The following is a 21741-nucleotide window of genomic DNA, read 5'->3' on the forward strand; positions in this document are numbered from 1 at the left end:
TTTGATGAAATCCGAGAGCTTTCTGACCCTGCATAGACAGCAGCATGCCATGGTACTGTCATGAATGTGCATCGAAGAGAAGAAATTCTTAAATAAAGTAATTATTTTTGTTTTCTTTGCACACAAAAAGTATTCTCGTAGTTTAATAACATTACAGTTAAATCACAGATGTCACATGGACTATTTTAATGATGTCCTTACTACCTTTCTGGACCTGAAACGTGGTAGTTGTGTCTTTGTCTTTGTGTCTGTGCAGGGTCAAAAAGCTCATAAAAAGTATTTTAATTTGTGTTTCGAAGACGAATCAAGGCCTTACAGATTTGGAACCCCATGAGGGTGAGTAATTATTCACAGAATTTTCATTTTTGGGTGAACTATCCCTTTAAGCAGCTGTGAGCAATAGCGATCCAGGTCATACATACATAATGTTTTAAATTGGTCAGCGTAGCCCAAAAGATTTTGTTCTCCTGTCTCTTTAGCATTGCAGTTCAGGAGTCACAGCTGCTGCTGTCAATCAGGAGAGCTTCTCACAGATAACTGCAGCCACGTTTTTCATGACGAGAACTCTGAGAAGTTCTCTGAGAAGAGCTAAGTGTTTTCTGAGAAGTAAATTTTGACCCATTAAAGACTTTTAAGGGCAAACTAAAAAGCAACATATCCCCTGTTCTTAAAAGTCTTCACTAACATGACTTTCTTTGGTCAACTGGGTTCATCAGAAAGTTCATGCTGGCCTAAACTGAGCTAAAAAGTTAGTTTACCAAAGGAAACTTGCAATGATATGGGAATTTACTGTTGGTGAAGAGTTCCTTATGACAAATAACACATCAGTGCGGCTAACAAGGTGAATTTTCTATCATGTTGCAACAGTATGAGCTCTGCTTATATGAGACTTGAGGCTCTGTTTTCTGACGTCATTGCATTGATAGGTCAAAGTTTGAGACTTAGCTTCAGCGTGAGAAACAGAACAGGCAAAACAAGACAAAATAAACAAGCAGATAAGAGCATTATCCCAGAGAGAAATGTCCTGCGGGGCATCACATCATGCAGTGAAAACCCCAGAAGGCCTATTAACTTCACTTTGTTATTCACTAGGCTGGATTAGCTCACAGTGGCTAATGACAAAATGTTAGCAAAATTGCCTTTTGGTAATCACCATGTGTGTCAGTTCTTCACTGCACTAATGGGCTTTTCACACTACACTTAATGCTGTTTTAACGTGCAGATTATGGCCACTTTTAACCTGGAGTTAAGAAACAATTCACACTTGTAATGTTGAAAGAGGGTTAGCACTGTTTTTAACCTTATAAAGCACTGCTAAATTCAGATGCGCTAATTGTCATCGATCATAATTAATCCAATCCCATTTCAGATTCTGGAAGTTCTGTTTATATGAACCCTAAATGTAGCAGCTGGTTGAAATTCGAGATCGAGCTCATATGATTGGTTTGAGGTGTTTACATGAAGTCATTTTAGTTAATCTGAACAGTCAATCCAATTATAAATAGATTATTTGGGTGTATGTAAATGTAGCTACTGTGTAAATGCCAGTTTAAGGGACCCAAAAATGAAAATGAAGAAAAGTCGTTCCCAACGTGTACTTACTTACTTCTGTGGATTACAAAAGATATTCTGATTAAAAATGCATTTTTGTCCATGCAGTTTATGTCAGTGCTGTCCAATGTTATTTTGGATCCAACAAACTTATTTTTTTTTTTTTTACTTTTATTTTTGGATGAACTGTCCTTTTAAATGTAAAAAAAGCACTAACAAGGATCAAACAACCTAGCGTAATGTTAACACAGGGTTAAAATGAACCTCTGATTAGTTCAGTTTCAAGTGTTAAAGGTCTTTGTAAATATTTGGGCTGAAATGACTCTGCAAACATCGACTGGTATATTAATGTGATTTAGATCAAATCAGCATCTCATTATCTGGCTCCATGTGGCTGGCTTCTGTGTTTACATTCTTTCATTTGACATTACAAAGCCATTAGTTCGCATTCATTATTTAAGGTATTTTCAGGGGGAAAGACTTCAAATGTGTGGCTTATTCCCTAAAGAGCATAATCATTTCCCATGACTCACGTCCCCTGCCACTGAAAAAATGTGCTTCCGATATTCCTCCTGTGGTTGTAGCGCCAAACTGTACGTGTCCCACATCCGCTGGGGGTTTCGAGTGCTTTGAGAACAAGCTTCATTGTGTAATTATTAGCAATTACTAAGTCCAAGTAGTTTGCTTGTCTCACAGCAATAAACCGATGATTTTCCTGGCGGTCCGGTAGCTGTAGGGTTCCGGGGTCTCTGAAGTGTGGCAGGAATTAACATGCGAGGCGTTTGTCACTGTAATTACAGACTCATTATTTTTTTCATACTCTTTACTGCGTCCTCTATCTTTCTGACGACTTGGGGAAGATTCCATCTTCCTCAATTATTCCCATCTGGGTTCATTTTCAACACTCATGCTTCATTACCGGGGAACAGAGCGCTCGCTGTACTCTCCTCCCTCCTCCTTTCATTGCTCCTCCCTCGCTCCCTCGCTCTTTCACACCCTTTGCTGCCAGCCCGCCACCCTCGCTTACAATGACGACTGGCACACACACATACACCGGCTGGCGTGCTTCTCTGCCCTGGCACCTGTCACAAGGGAGGGTGGCACTTGGCAGTCCTGCAAATGTGTTTGAAGGGTCTTTGTGTCATGTGGTTGTATATTTACTACACGCCAATTCCTGCAGCACTAACTTAAGTGTTTATTTAAAGTACTTACTCTACTGTTTAGAATACTGGGTACTGTTTACCAGCACTACTGTTAGTTTCTTATCTTGTCTTACCAAGACTTTTATATGATCAAAAATACAGTAAAAACTTATATTTTAAAATGTGGTTGTAATTTAAAATAGCTATTTGAATATAATTTAAAATGTACTTTATTCCTGTGATGGCAAAGCTGATATTTCAGCAGCCATTACCTTAGTCTTCAGTGTCACATATGCTCTTTGTAAGCATTCCATCCCTGATGTGAAGCGAAAATCAAACATTTTTCATAACTGTAGTATCATTCCTTTAAAATGAGCCATATATTGTATATCTTTAAGTAATTCGCTTGAAAACTTGCAATTCTGACTTTTTTTATCTCAGAATTAGGCAGTATAAACTCACAATTGCAGGTTATGAAGTCTAAATTGCAAGATATAAACTCTCAATTCTGACTTTTCTCAGAACTGTGTGATATAAACTCAAAATTGCGAGAAATAAAGTCAGAATTGTGTGGTAAATCGCAATTCTGACTTTTTTTCTCAGAATCGGGAGATATAAACTCAGAATTGTAAGATAACTCGTAATTCTGACTTTTTGGCTTGCGAAAAAAAGCCAGAATTGTGAATTTATGTCTTCAAATTTGAATTTATGAATTAATGTCTCGTGATTCTAAGAAAAAAGGCAGAAAAAGGCAAGTTTGTATCTTGCAGTTCTGACTTTTTTTTTTCTCACAATTGTGTGATGTAAACTCACAATTGCGAGTTATAAAGTCCCATTTTCAGGGGAAAAAATGACTGGTATGTTCTCAGAATTTTGAGTTTATATCTCACAATTGAGAAAGTCAGAATTGCGAGTTTATTTCCTAGAATTGTGAGTTTATTTCTCAGGGTTGCAAGTTCACGTCTTGCAGTTCTGACTTTATAACTCACAAATGCAAGTTTATGTAATACAATTACGAGGAAAACAAATCAGAATTGCAAGGTAAAATGTCGCAATTAGCTTTCTTTCATTCAGTGGAAACGGGCTTCCGAACATATGTCATGTATACACCAGTAAATCTTGCTGTGACAAATTTTCCTGGTTTGAATCATAAATCAGTTGAAAATCTACATAGCCACTGTCTGTTTTCAGTTTTGTTAAACAAAGGTGAAATGGTTAAAAGAAAAACAATGACGATGAGTATTGTCCTTTCTAGTCTGAATGCACCAAAAATTTGCATTTGTGAAGTGATCTGGATCTTCAGTTTGTCTCATTTGCAAGCAAAGAGCAAACTGTGTTGCTTAAAAAAATCAAATATAAAGAGCCATAATATGCAGTGTGTCACTATTTGCTATGCTGTCTGTGTTTTTTAAAAAATGAACCTTTTTGTGTGACAATATATCAGAATTTCTACAGTATTTCTATTTGCTACTGCTACTATAGTCTTGACTAGCCAAACCTTCAGACTAATGGCAGAAGGTCTGGGAACTTTGGCTGCTTTGAATGTCCATGGACCATCGTAGAGGCCATATGACTGACAGGTAAAGCAACCAATCATGTTTTGTTTTGTGCGGTGTCATGTTTATGGGCGTGAAAATGTCCCCACAATATCAGACCGGTGTGGTCATATTTTAAAGAGCCTATGCTGTGACCTGCACATATTTCACATACTTTTAAAAATACAGGGTTTAATTGATCCTGATAAGCACCCGTTGTCACATGACGGCTTTCTTCTTCCATGAGGGAGTTTGGCGACACAGAATCTTTGTTTCCAGGTGGAATTTGTTGCGTTCAGTCTTCCACAGGATTTCTTGCTTTTGAAGCTCATCTAGTCCATTTTTTGACAGCAGTCATACGATCTGTCGCAGCAAACCCTGTTGGAGAACCGAAAAGAGGCGCTGTCTTAATTGATGTCTGGTTAGACCTTAATGAGCTTCAGAAATTTGCACACAAAAGAGGGTTTTTGGGATGTTGCCATGGCAACAGGAGCCCCAGTGGACGACAGAAGGGCAAAGCATAAGAAGGGCCTGAATTATGTAATTTGAAAAAAAGTGACCAACATACTGTTTTTTTTAGTGGCTCAAGGTCATTAGCTTCCTTAGATTAGAAGGCATTTTTAATTTGAGAAACAAAATAAACCTTAATGAATGGAAGTACAGTATGTTGTAGTCAACCAAACACTGAACATACATCTGTCCCTCACAGCCTCATTTTTGCTTGTCAAATTAAACTTGTCGCCTTATCAGAAGCTATTTTAAGCTTTGTTTTCACTTGCTCTTTTCTGCCTTTTCTCCTCCTCATTCATTTCCATGTAGATTTAAAGCGAAATCCCATTCCAGAGTTAATTTAAATGACAGTAGATATTCGCCCTTTGGAAATCTTCAGTCACACCTGCCTCTCTTTTTTTCCTTCTTTTCTCCCCAAGCTCTAGCTTTTGTTTCCTTCTTCATCCCTGTTCATATTTTATAATCCAGCCTCAGTCTCACATCTCCGCCAGAGAAACCGGGACCCTTAAAAGATGCTCTGCCTCCCCTCAAATGCTAGATATAGCAACACATCCTGACAGTTTGCCCCCTCTTTGTTCATGTGTAAATGATTCAGTGTCCTGGTGTCTGGTTGTTTGGGGGTAAACTGAAGTCAAGAGGCCAGAGCATCTCTTCCAGCTTGTTAACCCCCATATTCAATTTCATACATCACTGCATTGAGACACACAGCGAGCTGAAATGGTGCATTACAGGGCAGACAGTCATGTGACTAGGGTGTGACCTCTTTGCAGTGCTGGGTGACACGTGGGACACTTTTTCTGCAGTGTTATAGGCGTACTTTGGACATTTGGGCTTAATAGAGATCATTTGTATAAGGGGAATAAGCCTGACAATAGCTCTTTTTTGTTTTTTTCAGGACAGTGACATTCAGAAGAAGATCGACTATGAGATTCGGATGCGTGAGGGTGCGTGTAAGCTGCTGGCCGCATGTTCTCAAAGGGACCAGGCGCTGGAGGCGTCCAAGAGTCTCCTCACCTGCAACGCTCGCATCATGGCCTACATGTCAGAACTGCAGCGCATGAAGGAGGCACAAGTCATGCAGCGGGTCGCACGCAGGTCAGCGGTCTCTTTTGATTCATTTAGCTTTGTTTGTGTCAATCTAACAAAGTTTGGTTAAACTAAATTAGATTTTTGGGTGTCTTTGATGTTTGTGGTGCTTTTTATAAACAGTAAATCAGATAATAAGCCACTTTCTTGGGGTCAGGCATGTCTTTTCTATTGTCAGCGCCGGTAGCAAATATAAAGCTTCTTAAAAATATGCACTGCTAATAGCTGCAGTTTGACCATCTGTTGACCAGTACTTCAACACAGACAAAACCCAAAACTTAAATGGTTTCTTACTGAAAATAGCAGTATGTATTGGCTAAAGTTGAGCAAATTAGGCAACCAAAAGCACATGACAGCAGAAAGTAGTGTTGAGGTCAGAAAGAGTTTAATGTGGTGAGCGATGTTCATTTTACAAGGCTAATCTCAAACACTGTATGACTCTAAATGTAATGACTCAAAGTGGTAAATGTTAAAGGGAAAGCTCACCCAAAAATGCAAATTCTGTCATTAATTACTCACCCTCATGTCGTTCCAAACCCATTAGACCTTTGTTCATTTTTGCAACACAAATTAAGATATTTTTGATAAAATCTGAGAGCTTTCTGATCCTGCATAGACAGCAACACAACTGACACATTCAAGGCCCAGAAAGGTAGTAAAAACATTTTTAAAATAGTCCACGTGACATCAGCGGTTTAACCCTTAATTTTATGAACAGCTATGCTGTTTTGTGCACAAAGGAAACAAAAATAACAACTTTATTCAACAATTCTTGTGCTCAAGAAGTGGTATTTTTACAATTCTGTTTGGTGACACACTTCAGTTTTAATTATAACTGAATCATTTTACACATTGTGGTTTGTGTGTTATTGTTTGTGTTTAGGTCTTCTGATGCTGGTCCAATGGATGATCGATCCCCGTGTAAAGGCAAAGTAGCCATTTCAGGTACGTTCACAGAAAAGAATTCAAGTAGTTATGATTAATTCCTGTTGTTACATACAATTTCCATTATATTCAAATAAATGCTGTTTTTCTGAACTTTGCATTCATCAAAGATTCCTGATAAAAAAAAAAAAATTACTGTGGTTTTCACAAAAATATTAAGCAGCACAGCTGTTTTCAACATTCATAATAAGAACAAATGTTTCTTGATCGCCAAATCAGCATTTTAGACTGATTTCTGAAGGATCATGTGACACTGAACACTGGAGTAATGCTTTGGCATCACAGGAATAAATTGCATTTATAAAATATTAGAATAGAAAAAAGGGTATCAGTATTACAGTTTACTGTATTTTTGATCAAATAAATGCAGCCTTGGTAAGCATGTGACATCTTAAAAAAACAATAAAATAAGCTGACCCCAAACTTTTGAATGGTATAAAGAGATAATGTTATTTATGATGTTATTCTCTGGTTTTGATTATGTGTATAGTGTATAAATCATGTAAACCAGTCTATTTATATGGGTGTCTTAGCACTAAATCACACCCCTGCTGTTTTATATATCAGCGCCTGTGTCTCAGTCTGCTTGGGGCTTCTTTTACGAGTCGTCCTCCCCTCCTCGCTGTCTGGATCTTTTAGGAGGACCAACCCCCATCTTAACACCTAGTGCTATTAACTCCCAGTTCAAACTCCTTGACTGCACCCATAGCAATCTGTGTTCAAGACTCACAGTGAGAGGCCTAGAGGGTTGATACTCAGTAAATGCTGTAATTATGACGTCATTATGAAGAGGTTATAGAGGACCTTATACCCCCTGCTTCATGGTCACATGCGCACTCATGTAAAACCACTCTCATATGTACACTACCAGTCAAAAGTTTTTGAACAGTAAATGTTTTTAAGTCTCTTCTGCTCATCAAAGCCTGCATTTATTTGATTCAAAATGCAGAAAAAAAAACAGTAAAATCGTGAAATATTTTTAGAATTTATAACAACTTCTTTCTATTTGAAAATATTTAAAAATGTAATTTATTCCTGTGATCAAATCTAAATTTCAGCATCATTACTCCAGTCTTCAGTGTCACATGATCATTCAGAAAACATTTTTTTATTATTACTATCATTATTTAAAACAGTTGAATACATTTTTTCAGGATTCTTTGATGAATAGAAAGATCTAAAGCATTTATCTGAAATAAAAAGGAACATTATACATAACATGTATAACCATTCAAAAGCTTGTATGTTTCTTTTATGCTAAAAATTCTGCTTTGAAATCACAGGAATAAATTACATTTTAAAATAAATTTAAATAGTAAACAATTATTTTAAATACTAAAATATTTTAAAATCTTTACTGTTTTTGCTGTACTTTGGTTAAAATAAATGCAGGCTTGGTGAGCAGAAGAGACTTCTTTAAAAAAATGTAAAATCTTACTGTTCAAAAACTTTTGGCTGGTAGTGTGTTCACAGACAGAATAAGCAGAATTTTCTGCATTTTCTGTGCATTGATCAAATTATACACAAAATGTATATAGAATACAGCGTTCCTGTTTTGTAAAAATATGCTGTCCCTTCTTCAGCTGCATATTCTGTGTGGGACTTCTGCTCATGCACTTTCATTCCACTAAACAAATACATCCAGACTGTTTATAATGTAGCTCATCCCACACACATAGTCCAATGTTCCCACATACAGCCTCCGTTTTGTTTTCTGCTGTCCATCATCTGCAGTCAGTACTCTATTAATTGTTCCCTAACTCCTCTTCATATTAACTTAATGAAGTTCTGTCATTATTACCAAGCGTGATTACACAGACCTTGACAGAGGAGCTCATCCAGGTGGGCTGATGTAATGAATGTAGGCTTGACATGTTGGGTGGGCCAGTATGATAATGGTGATTTATACTGGCTGGTAGCATGGCACAAAATACCAGATGTGTGCTGTGAACATATTTTTCTTTTGATTGACATGGAGTGACAGCTGGAATTGGTTGCTTGCAGCAGTGAGTGACACTGAGTGTGTGTGTTATAACCTTGTGTTTCTCTCTAACCTCCAATTCCTCTGTTTTGCAGATCTACGGATACCTCTAATGTGGAAAGACACAGAGTATTTCAAGAACAAAGGAGGTAACATCTGTTTTTTTCTCTTCACACTGATATGCAGGTTAAATAACAGTGCAGGTTGTTCAGAATAGATTTGATCATAATACAACTTTGTATAGTGCGCACACACTGAAATACTGCTCAGGTACATTGTGCATTCAGTATATGCATTACCGCAATAATGAAAAACACATTTATTTATGAAGCGTTCAGGCTCAGCAAAGCCCTGTGGGTAAACAGAATATTATTACTGGCATTGGAAACCTTTTTCCAGACAACAGTGACTAATGTAGTTTTGCCCAAGGTGCTTAGAGCAGCTGATAGAGGTGACATTATGTTGATGAATGTGACACAGGAGCCCACATGCGTGTGTTGTTCTCTCATGGGAAAGCTTTTATTTGTGCTTTATCCTGTTAATGGGAACATATATTTTAATAGCCATCGAAATGATTAGGGCAAAAACATTTAAGACTGGTTCTGTCACAATTATTCATGTTCTACAATTTGTACAAGGAAAAAATACATGGATACTAATGTTGCCCTGAGCAGGAAAAAGCAGGACAGCACACACACACACCCAGGTGCAGGAGTAAATGCTTCCTGAATGAACAGAGCCGCTCTGGGGGATTTTATAGGCACTGGGCCAAACCTGCAGCTACACTGGTGAAGACATTACAGCAGGTGTGACTTGTAAGTAGAAGTCATGTAAATGTCTTTCTTTATTTCTTCAGAGCTGCACCGGTGCGCTGTGTTCTGTCTGCTGCAGTTGGGTGGCGAGATCTTTGACACAGACATGGTGATGGTGGACAGGACGCTGACAGATATCTGCTTTGACAACACAATTGTCTTGTGAGTGTGCATGTTTGTTTTGTCTTTTTAACCGCTTCTGGACATTTATTCCACACATAGTGTTTCATCTTTGTGCAACCGAAACCTTAAAAGAAGTCTCCTATGCTCATGAAGGCTATATTTATTTGATCAAAAATACAGTGAAAATGGTTAAATGTTATATAAAAATATAATAAAACGTTACTATTTACATAATATATAAGTTTCTTTAAAGAAAAAACTGACTGAAAACTTTTGAGCAGCAATGTATACTACATTTAATAGTGACATATCATGAAAATCTTACTTGTACTTCAGTGTTTAAGTGCTATAAATGGGTCCCTGGTGCATCTACCAACCCAGAAAACATGAATAAGAACAACCCAGTAACTTTGTTTCTCAGCCTTTCTCAGCAAGCTTGTGAAAAAACGAGCCGCTCAGATTTCACTCCCCTCGTGATGTGGTAAGGGGATCTTATTATAATATTACCACCCCTAATCTGCATGTTTCCACCCACGGCGCTGTTATTTTTTTCACAAGTGACAGCAGTGTACACTATTTGGAGTGCCAGCCTCAGAGGATACAAGAGAGCAGTGGATTTATTGATTTATTTACTGTATATTATGCTACTGCCACACAGATCTAATATAAACATGCAATGTCTTTCCTAGCTGTTTAGCTTTACAGACATAACCGACTGTTTTTATAACTCCTGTGTTTTTAACATACATTTGTGTGTATCTGACAGTTTAAGCACAATAAGACATGAATAAGAACTTAGTTTAGTACTCACATGCTCATTTGCATTTAAAGAGACATGCACGAAAACAGCGTGTTTCTGCTTCCACTTAAAATAGGCATTTCCAAAATGATATAATAAATGATCTGTGGAGTATATTAAGCTGAAACCTCACAGACACCTTTTGGGGACACCTGAGACTTATATTACATCTTGTAAAAAGGGGCATAATCAGTCTCTTTAAAATGTACATTTGCACTATTCTGATGTTAAATGTGTGTAGTAATACAAAGTGCTTCATTCATGCTGTGTTTCCTTTGTGCAGTAATGAGGCCGGTCCAGGGTTCGAGCTGCGGGTGGAGCTGTATAGCTGTTGTTCAGAGGAGGACTACTCAGCAGGCAGCACACCGCGGAAGCTGGCCAGCAAGCTGAGCTCTTCTCTGGGAAGGTCGGCAGGAAAGAAAATGAGGGCGGCCTTGGAGCCTGGAGCCTGCAGCCCCACTAGCAATGGAGGAGGAGCGACAATCCTGCTGCCTGTGCCCTCTGTACCGTAAGTGTGTAGAAACACACACATAAACACACTGCTGCTACGTGATTGCTGTAGACTGCAGACCAGTGATAAATGTATGTTTAGTAATATGGAAATACACCATACAACATACTATACTGTTTAAAAGATTTTTTAAATGCCTTTGAAAGTCTTATATGCTCACCAGGACTGCATTTATTGGATCTAAAATACAGTAAAAACTGGAATATTGTGAAATAATTTTACAATTTAAAATAACTGTTTGCTGTTTTAAAATATTTTGAAATGTCTTTTTTGCTCTGTGATGGCAAAGCTGAATTTTCAGCATCATTACTCAGTGTCTTAAGTGTCACATGATCCTTCTAATACACTCATTTGTTGCTCAAGAAACATATCTTATTATCAATGCCACTTTTGATCAATTTAATGCATCATTGGTGAATAAAAGCAGTAATTACTTTCTTAAAAAGTATTACTGACCCTAAACAGAACACTTTTAAATGGCTTTTCAGTTATTCATAATCACTTTTCATAATAATGCCTTGTAAATATATATTTTTTATTTTTATTTCAGGGCTTTTTGATTGACAGTTTAAATATGTTTTCATATTCCCTATCTCATTGTGTTTTATGTGTTTATAGGGGGCCCAAATATCATCTTTTGGCTCACACAACCCTCAATCTCTCTCACGTCCAGGACAGCTTCCGCACACATGACCTCACCATCACAGGAAATGGTGAGCGGCCAAACCTCTTTTTAAATCTCCACTTTTTTTGTAACCAGAAACATCTTTATTTATAAAACATGTCAAATACTGTATATGTCAGCCACATTTTTTTGTAACTTTTGAAATTCTAATACGTCATTTGAAAAACAAAACCAGTCGTAAGGGTCAGTATTTTTTTAATTGCGATTTATACATCTTCTAAAAGCTTTCCATTGATGTATGGTTTGGATGGGACAACATTTGTCTGAAATACAACTATTTGAAAACCTGGAATCTGAGGGTGCAAAAAAAAATTTATTTTTTAAGTTTTTAGCAATGCATATTACTAATCTAAAATTAAATAATATATTCACGGTAGGAAATTTACAAAATATCTTCATGGAGCATGATCTTTATTTAATATCCTAATGATTTTTGGCATAAAAGAAAAATTGATGTTTTTACCCATACAATGTATTTTTTTTTTCTTTTCTTTTTTTGGGATGAAGTGATAAAGTGAGATCTGTCAACAAGTGCCTTCTGGGATTTTATTTAAAGCGCATTAGTTTTATCACATGCTAGTTTTCTTCACACTGCAGGTAATCAATTACAGACAAGCCTGTAGAGTGCGTGTGTGTCGTCAACATCTGTCAGATTTATTGTGTTAGGGTCACGCTCATAAACTTCTCTGCATGGCCAGTCGTGGTGTGTATAGGGCCAATAAGAGGTGCTTATAGCCGCCTTTATGTCTGAGGAGTTACTTCAGACACTCTTACAGCCCGAGTGTGGGCTGCTCGCTCTCGCAGATGATTGTTTATTTCATTGTACAATATGTACTATAAATATAGGGTGCAAAACATGACGTCATTCGAATAGCTTGTTTACTTGGTTTTAAATACAGTTTCTAACTTTGTAAGATCACACATTACTTTATCTTTCTCTCAGTGGGAGTGTCATTACTGTCTCATTTTGTCTTTTTCTGTAGAGGAGTGTTCATACTGGCTGCCTCTGTATGGCGGTGTATGTTGTCGTCTGGCTGCTCAACCTCATTGTATGACACAGCAGATGATGAGTGGCTGTCTGAGGGTTAAGGTGTGAAGGAAACACATTTACTCATTTCAATATCATATTTCCCCATTTAGGTTTTCTTTGGCCTAATGTTCTCTTTCCTTTCTCTCAAGCTTGGAGGTGAGCCACAAGGATGGACCAATGTCTATGGTGTTTTAAAAGGAACAAACCTCTTCTGTTATCATCAGAAGGAGGACATGGAGGCCAGTGTGGAGCCTGTCTTAACTATTGGGATTAACAAAGTAAGTTCAGTCATGCTCATTTATGCATGATATCAGGGTCATTGTTCTGCTTTTGGAGATATCATGGGATATTTTCTTTTGTGGAGATCTTGAAAGCACTCTTTCAGATGGATCCTTTCTTTTTAGAAAGAGATGTTTTGTCAGAACATTTTTTTATTGTGTCAGTAGTTATGAAAAGAAGTTTTGTTAGCCATGCACTTGGTCTGGATCTTCAGTGTCCCTAGAGAGTTGCGTATCATGAGCACAAAGAGCTTGTTTTAACATCTGAGAGCTGCACTGTGAGTCTGCACATTCCTTAGCTCTCAGGTGACTGCTGTGCACTGGACACGCTTTACCTGTGCTATGCTGCCACCTACTGGTTAGAATTGAAAGTACTATTTAATACTGCAAAAAAAGGTCAAACCAACATTTTATTCAGACACCTTCAACATTTCTTACATTATCAGTTTTTTTACTATAGTTTAAAAAATGGTAATAAAATATGTCTAAAACTCAGAGTTAAACTGTGTCAGAACAAATTCATCTAGATAATGTCTAGATAACTAGAAAGGTATGTAATGGATTACAGTCAACCAAAAATTCATGTTAGTATGACAATATTTGCACAGCTATCAATACTTTGTTGACCTATTACCAAGCAATGCTTAATGTTGTTCAGTTTGTGTTGTAAAAAGTTCGTATTAGCAATTAAAGAAAAACACTTAAGCAAAACGTGGTCAGGTCAAAGTGTATGAATAATGTTTGGTCCCAAATTTTTATAACTTTTACTGGTAGTCCACTGTATGAAGAATTTTTGAGTATAATATGTCAGTTTACTTTATTTTGCTATCCCCACTTACATAAATGAACTATGGTATCCTGCACCCACTAGTAAAACATATTAAAAATTATGAATCATTTTTGGTTTGACTGTATGTGCAAAAGTGTTCTGTGACTGTGACTGTAAACAAGAACTTTATGCATAACTGTGTGTCAGAATATTTTAAAAGAACAGTTTGAATGTGAAAAACTAATATTTTACACTATACCCTTTTAGATATGATAAAAGTAATAGTAAGTTAGTAAATAGTAAGTAAAATGTGTAATCAACCATTCTTCATTCTGAAATAAACTGTCAGGCTTTACATTATTCTCCTTATAACATGACATTAAATTTAATTTTATATTGTTAGGTATAAATGTTTGTATAAGATTTTATATTGTTAGAACAAATAGACAATAGACAATAGTAATGTTATGTATATAGTTGATGTTGTAATGTACTCACCCCCCTTGTCATCCAAGATGTTCATGTCTTTCTTTCTTCAGTCGTAAAAAAAAAAAATATTAACATTTAACATTATATTAACAATTAAAAAATATATATAAACATTTCAGCATTTTTCTCCATATAATGGACTGATATGGTGCCCCAATTTTGAACTTCCAAAATGCAGTTTAAATGTGGCTTCAAACGATCCCAAATGCGGTTGTAAACGATCCCAGCCGAGGAAGAAGGGTCTTATCTAGCGAAACGATCAGTTAATTTCATTAAAAAAATATGATTTTAATCATTTTTAATCTCAAACACTCGTCTTGCCTTTCTCTCCCTGAGCTCTGTGTATTCTGGCTCAAGACAGTTAGGGTATGTCGAAAAACTCTAACCGTATTTTCTCCCTCAACTTCAAAAATCATTTCAAAATTATCCTAGATTGGTGCAGAAGTATCGACCCAGTCTTTGCAAAGTGAACATGCAAAGAAGATCAAACACCCTTGACAAAAAAGGTAAAACAGTGATATAGGACGATTTTGAAGTTGAGGGAGAACATGAGATGGGAGTTTTTCGACATACCCTAATTGTCATGACCCAGAACAAAAACAGTTTAGGCAGAGTAAGACAAGACAAGCATTTGGCATTTTATTAAAATAACCAATCGTTTCGCTAGATAAGACCCTTCTTTTTCGGCTGGGATCATTTACAACCGCCTTTGGGATCGTTTGAAGCTGCATTTAAACTCCATTTTGCAAGTTCAAAATCCGGGCACCATACCAGTCCATTATGGAGAAAAATGCAGAAATGTTTTCCTTAAAACATAATTCCTTTACAACTGAAGAAAGAAAGACATTAACATCGTGGATGACAAGGGGGTGAGTACATTATCTGTCAATTGTTGTTCTGGAAGTGGACTTCTCCTTTAAGACTTGAATAGCTTAATATAATGTATATGATGTCTCGTACTGAAATATGAAGCAGAAAAACCATGAGGATTTACGTTATTTTAAAAAATCCACATCATGTATAAATATTGTGGACTATGTGGGGCGCCATTATTTAGATGACGTGAAATAGTCGCACTCACTGAGTTATTGGCGCTAGCTGTTGCTATTTTTAACACAACACGACTCGGAAAATACTACTTTACTAACCCTGGTGAAAAAACCAGCATATGCTGGTAGCTATGTTTTGATGCTGGGATGCTGGTTAGGTATGTTTTGATGCTGGTTTAAGCTGGTCTATGCTGGTCCTTAGCTGGTTTATGCTGGTCCTTTGCTGGTTTATGCTGGTCCTTGACCAGCAACATGACCAGCAAAGGACCAGCTTAAACCAGCATCAAAACATACCTAACCAGCATCCCAGCATCAAAACATAGCTACCAGCATATGCTGTTTTTTTCACCAGGGAAAGCCTCACAGGCATCAGGGCTAAAGTGTATAATTTCATGTAGTATTTTTTTTTATAGAAATGTGTTTTTTTTCACGTGTCTCTATCTCAGGAGACGAGAATACGGGCCGCAGAGAAGGATCCTCACAGCAAGGCACAGAACATCTGTATCACTAACCAGTATGGAGGAGAGGAGGTGACGCACACACTAGCGGCGGACAGCAGAGAAGACACTCAGCGCTGGATGGAGGCCTTCTGGCAGCAGTTCTATGATATGAGTGCGTACATGAACTCTAAACTTGAAATGTCACCATAAAGCCATAAGCCACGACTGTACGTTACTGTGCAAAAAACTCTTAACTGTGGTAAAATCATTTTTATGTCAGTCTTTGAATGGCTTTCTGCTTTTTAATGAAATGGTGAAAGACCCAATGCATGAAAATAATATTTAAAAAGTAAATAAATGTAATGCCAGACAATACAATTCACTGGACTTGCAGTAAATATAGTGTGCTGGCAGAGATGTGTGACTCAGCTGCTTGCTCCCTCTACAGGCCAGTGGAGGCAGTGCTGTGACGACCTGATGAAGATTGAGCTGCCTTCACCTCGCAAACCTGCCATTGTCACACCGAAGCAGGGCTCTCTGTATCATGAGATGGGTGAGTGTTTTCAAATCTTTTTACACATTTACAGAGGCTGGAGGAGAGTTTTAAATTCTAGATTGTCACAAAATAAAGTCCAGAGGGAACTACAGAGACATGTAGACAGATAATGACAGAAATAATGCACAAGCAGGATTTCCTGTCATGAACAACACAGATATGCCTGTGAATCTAACGATGATGTGTGGATTGAACTGCATGTCCTCGTCTCTGTCAGATCTTTCTCTTTATCGGTTTATCTCCTTTAACTGCTAAATGAACAGTCTGCTGTTTCTGACAAACTGACAGTCTTTTCTTTCTCTTTCTCTGTCTTATTTTCTCTGTGGTTTTTATGTCCGTTCCTTCACTGTTGTTTTCCTGTCTGTTTTTCCCCTCATCTTTCACTTTGCTCCTATTGATTTTTCTTACTCTCTTGTATGCTTTAAATTTGAAATCCAAACATCCATCCCATACATTCCCCAACCACTGTATCATTATTTGGTTGCTATATAAACACTCATTCCCGTGCCCTCCCCACAACCCTGCGTTTGTTGGCCCCTTGTGCGTTTTGCTGGCCTCCCCCTCATCAGTGGCCCCTGCATCCGGTGAGGGGCTTTTGCTGCAGGATAACGCTGTCTCTGCCGAGATCCGAGCTCTGCTTTCCTCCTATTACAATGACAGGTGAAGTAACTCTGATGAGAAGTTACCTGACCTCACCCCCGACCCACATTAGATGCTACTGTCCCACGTGATCCCAAGCTTTTTTGTCACCCCCGTGAACGACAATTTTGACGCCATGTAAATTTCTTACATATATAAAATGCATATATACATTTCTAAAATTTGTAAAAACAAAACTAGGTAACAACAAAGTAAATTGGTTTATATTCATTGTATTTATTAGATAGGAGAAACCTAGTAGAATGCCATATATTCATGGTTTTATTGTTTACATTTTTAAGTGAAAAAGTAAAATATAAAATAATAAAATATGTAACAGATTAATTGAATTATTTCATTGATTTAATTAAATTTATTACTTTTATTTTAACACTTTTTGTGTTTTTATTTTTACTTTTTATCTTATTTCATTTTTAACATTTTTAAAATTTTATTCTGAAAAATTTAAAATATAACAAAAATGTTCAAATAAATGACTGAAAATAAAACTTTTCAGATTGTTTTATTTTTATCAATTTATTTGAATATTTCTGTTCTTTATTTTTTACTTTTTGTATAACACATTTTTATATATTAGTTGTTAATGTATTTTTTTTTTTTTAGTTTTGTTAAATGAATTACAGTTATAGGTTCAGTTCATGTAGTTGTTTTAATTCTACTCATTTTATTTTAACAGTTTTTTATTGTGTAAATTCAAGGTTTTAATTTTACTAATTTAATTTTAATTATTTTAATTATATTAAAGTATGCTTTCATAAGATTCATCACTGAAAATAAAACTTTTTGTATTGTTTTTATATATACTAATTTATTTGAACATTTCTGTGATTTATTTTCACTTTTAGTATAACATAACATATTTTTACATATTAATAGTTAATGTAGTTTTTTACATATTAATTACAATGATAGGTGAAGTTAATATCGTTGTTTCAGTTGTACTCATTTTATTTTAACAGTTTTTTGTGTAAATTCAAGGTTTTCATTTTACTAATTTATTTTTAATATGTTTAATTATTAAAATATACCTTTATAAGATTCACGAATAAAAAATGATATTATTTTTACTAATTTATTTTTAACATTTATGTTTTTTTTTTGTTTTTTGTTTTTTTTTGTAAAACACTTTTTTTCCATATTCATTACAATGATAGGTGAAGTTAATATAGTTATTGTTTCAATTGTACTCATTTTATTTTATTGTGTTGTATAATTGCTTTTCATTTTAATAATTTAATTTTAACTATATTATTATTATTATTAAAGGTAAAGTTAATTTTGTTGTTTCAATTGTACTCATTTTATTTTTATTTTAGTTTTTTATTGTGTAAATTCAAGGTAAATTTAAGGTATTTTAACAGTTTTTTTATTATTGTGTAATTTCATGGTTTCATGATTTTACTAATTTTTTTTTAGTAGTTTTATTAAATTATTATTTTGTTATATTAAAATATGCTTTCATAAAATTCATCAGATTCCAACAATTAGCTTGTCAGTTCTTTATTGTTAGAAGAAACTCAGTGGTCACAACTTACAAAAAAAAAATGTCCCACTGTCTGAAAGCAATAATATAAGCCATGCTGGATGTTAAGGTTGGTTTTTTGAAAGTTTAAAAAAAATTGTCAAATTACATTTTTCAGCTTTTTTTCATTATGGCAACTGTTTCTCTTCCACCACAGTTATTGACACGTCTGATGACATTGGAACGGTCACTGACATCCTGGCTCGTCGTATTGAAGAGTTTGAGCTGAGGGCCCAGCTGGGATCTCCTCCTCACTGGATGTCCTTGTTTGATGAAGATCCCCCGAGATCCCCTCACAACCATCACCACCTGCCGCCCCACTCGCCCAGTCCTCGCCTGCACAGCCGCCAGCCCCGCAGCCCACGCTGCCACCGCACACCCGGCCTTCTCTCCTCCAATGCTAGTCTGACCTCAGACAGCGACAGTCCCACCAGCGTCAGCCCCTGCTTCCGCCAGGCATGGTCCCCCGACACCTCTTCCCCCTCCGGCCGCTTCCGCCCCCGTACCCTCTCCCTGGACGCCAAGCTCTCCACTCTGCGCGGCCGAGGCTACGGCGGCTTCCGGTGCAACTGCCAGCCGCCGACCGCCAGCTCTGTGTCTCCTCGTCCCACTCAGACTGCTCTGTCCTGCTCCAGCTCCACTTCCAGCAGCAGCTCCAGTGAGGGAAGCAACAGTCAAGAGTCAGACCTGGGCTTCTCGAGACCGTCCGGCGCACGTCGTAGCTTGAGGAACCTGAGAGCCAAGCTAGACCCCAGGAACTGGCTGCAGAGTCAGGTGTAGCTGTCACATTTCTTCTGGTTAACGTCAGAGCCATCACAACTCCCTGGAAAAAACTGGAATACCTGAGGTCATGTATGCTCAATGTCTGTCACTGCGTTCTATTCACATAATGAGATCAACATGAAAATGAACTGTTCTTCTGCCTTTTAAAGGAGCCTCCACAATGGGAATTCAATACTACTAGTTATAAAATACACTACTAATGTATATATAGCTTTACACATTGTCTCTCCATGAATAGCTCATTATTTTGGATCTTTGGAGAGTGTAGATGTTTTATGTGAGACAGATTCCTGGTACAGTGGTTATATACTGGATTGAAGCAGTTGTCCTGGTGTTGTAAGAGCTTTTTGGCCAGTCATTGTGTCTGTGTGCACTGTTTTAGAAATATGCTTCAGAAAGTGCTATTAGGATCAAGTCTGCAGAGTATTCATCATCACAAGGCTGGCAAAAACACTACTTTTCAAAAGTTTGGGGTCAGTGAGATTTTTAAATGTTTATGAGAAAGTTTTAAGTCTCTTATGCTCACCAAGACTGCATTTATTTGATCAAAAATGGAGTAATATTGTGAAATATTATTATAGTTTAAAATAACAGCATCATTACATAATCTTTATAATTCCGTGATGTGGAAAACATGGACGGAATCCAGTCATAAAACAGAAAACACTAACACAGAATCACGGATTTTGCCAAATTTTGAATGAATAAATCAAAAGTAGGTTGGTAAACGACTTGAAATGCGATATGGAGTACTGTATTTTCTGCGTGCTTCTGTGTGAATGGGTTGCCAGGTTTTCATAACAAAACCTGTCCAATTGCCACTTAAAACTAGCCCAGTCGCGTTTCGAGGGGGTCCCTGCTAAAAAACGCATTCTTGGAGATAAAATACAAGTTTTTTTTGTTAAGGTTCCCCTGGTAAATTCGCATTTCAGGGGCTAAATATGACATTATTGGGATCGCTTCAACCCGTGGACATTAAAAACTACCTTTGGCAACAGTGTGCAAGTAGCCCAATTCCGTGAAAACCGCAGACTTGGCAACACTATATGTCATTTTACAGTTTCTTTTGAGAAGAACAACCCTCATAGGATATACAAACAGAAACTTAAAGGTCTTCACAGCAACCCGTCAAAATAAAAGTTCGGTTTAACTTAACGAACCTGTCACAGAAATATATTACTTAATGTAATGGCAGTACTGCTACTAATAATAAAATTATTATTAAAACATTATTGTTAAGAAAAATTTACTAGAAAAAAAATATTTACCTGAAAATGCACAACAAATAAATAAAATGGTAATAATTTTCTTTTTATAAAATCGGTTAATTAGAGATGCTTTTGCTAATCAAAATGTAATGAAACAATTAAAATTGAATCCAGAAAAAAAGGAAATTTGGTCAAACAAAACTGAATTTTTTTGAAAAAAAAAAAAAAAAAAATTTCATAGGGCCTTAAAAATTACATAAAATTACATTTTGTTGAACTTATAATAAATTACTGTTAAATTGTGTAAGTTTCATGATTTAATTGATTCATATATTTTTTTTAATTTAACCATTAAAGCAGAGAGTAGAATAATTAAAACGGAAAAATTAATACAGAAAAAAAAATGGAATTTGGGGGGAAAAAAAACAGCGTTATTCTAATTCCATGATGCGGCAAACATGGACAGAATCCCTGTTAAAAATCGCGTTCTGGGAGATAAATTAGACGTTTTTTGGGAATCTGGGAAAAATAAAATGGATTTCATAGGGCCCTGTGTGCTTAAGAAGCATTTCTCATTATTACCAGGGTTGAAAACAGTTGTGCTGCTTATTATTTTTATGGAAACAGATTTCTTTTTGTAAGATTCTGTGGTAAATACAACAAAGCAGTCATTTTTGGTCTATTTAATGCAGCCTTGCTGAATTAAAGTATTAACATCTTTAAAAAAAAAAAAAAAAAGATAAGTCTTACTGATCCCAAACATTTGAACGCTAGTTTATTTCAGGATCGGTGATCTTTGAAACAGAGTATTCATAAACCTAACATGTGAAAGCTAGCTTAACGCTGAAAAATTTCACTTTATTAAGTTTATTTTTATTATTGTTACACAAGCCTGCAAGAAGAAAGTCTTACAATATCAATATAATACAATATAAATTATGCATCTTTTTAGAGTTGTTGGTCATGTGATTACTAATAACTGACTTTCTGTCAAGTCACTTTTGTTGATGTTGTGCTGTATGGTTGTTTTGGACATACACTGACAACTTTGGATCCAGTATCACAGAAAAGCAAAAAAATTTTGTTTGCACAAGTTTGTGGTTGCACAACTGCTCTACTTGCAGTCAGCTAGGACTCCATTTAAACTTTGATCAAAAGTGTTTAATAACAAAAGGGTTACTAAAGCGAGCAGTATTTAGCTGTTCCTGTGATCTTAACATGGGTGTATAATTAAACAGCTTTTATTATGCTATTAATATGAATGGATTCTTCATCTC

At 36.3% G+C, this 21741-nt stretch overlaps 1 protein-coding gene across 4 annotated transcripts in view; it reads left to right on the plus strand.

The window, feature by feature from the left end:
• rtkna (rhotekin a) overlaps positions 1-21207 on the plus strand; it is an 83103-nt gene extending 61896 nt beyond the window's left edge. For 3 of the 4 annotated variants that reach the window (XM_051110031.1, XM_051110032.1, XM_051110034.1), the window contains exons 2-12: positions 5634-5833; positions 6708-6769; positions 8846-8899; positions 9607-9724; positions 10768-10992; positions 11614-11708; positions 12664-12770; positions 12860-12988; positions 15742-15907; positions 16184-16288; positions 18631-21207. In XM_051110031.1, coding sequence (XP_050965988.1) covers positions 5634-5833; positions 6708-6769; positions 8846-8899; positions 9607-9724; positions 10768-10992; positions 11614-11708; positions 12664-12770; positions 12860-12988; positions 15742-15907; positions 16184-16288; positions 18631-19253 — 1884 coding nt within the window. In that variant the 3' untranslated portion in view covers positions 19254-21207. Of the gene's footprint in view, positions 1-5633; positions 5834-6707; positions 6770-8845; positions 8900-9606; positions 9725-10767; positions 10993-11613; positions 11709-12663; positions 12771-12859; positions 12989-15741; positions 15908-16183; positions 16289-16860; positions 16952-18630 lie in introns of all 4 variants that reach the window. The other variant, XM_051110035.1, reaches the window with a different exon arrangement.
• The last annotated feature ends 534 nt before the right edge of the window (positions 21208-21741 follow it).

This window comes from Labeo rohita, chromosome 5, assembly GCF_022985175.1.
Source record: "Labeo rohita strain BAU-BD-2019 chromosome 5, IGBB_LRoh.1.0, whole genome shotgun sequence".
Lineage (NCBI taxonomy): Eukaryota > Metazoa > Chordata > Actinopteri > Cypriniformes > Cyprinidae > Labeo > Labeo rohita.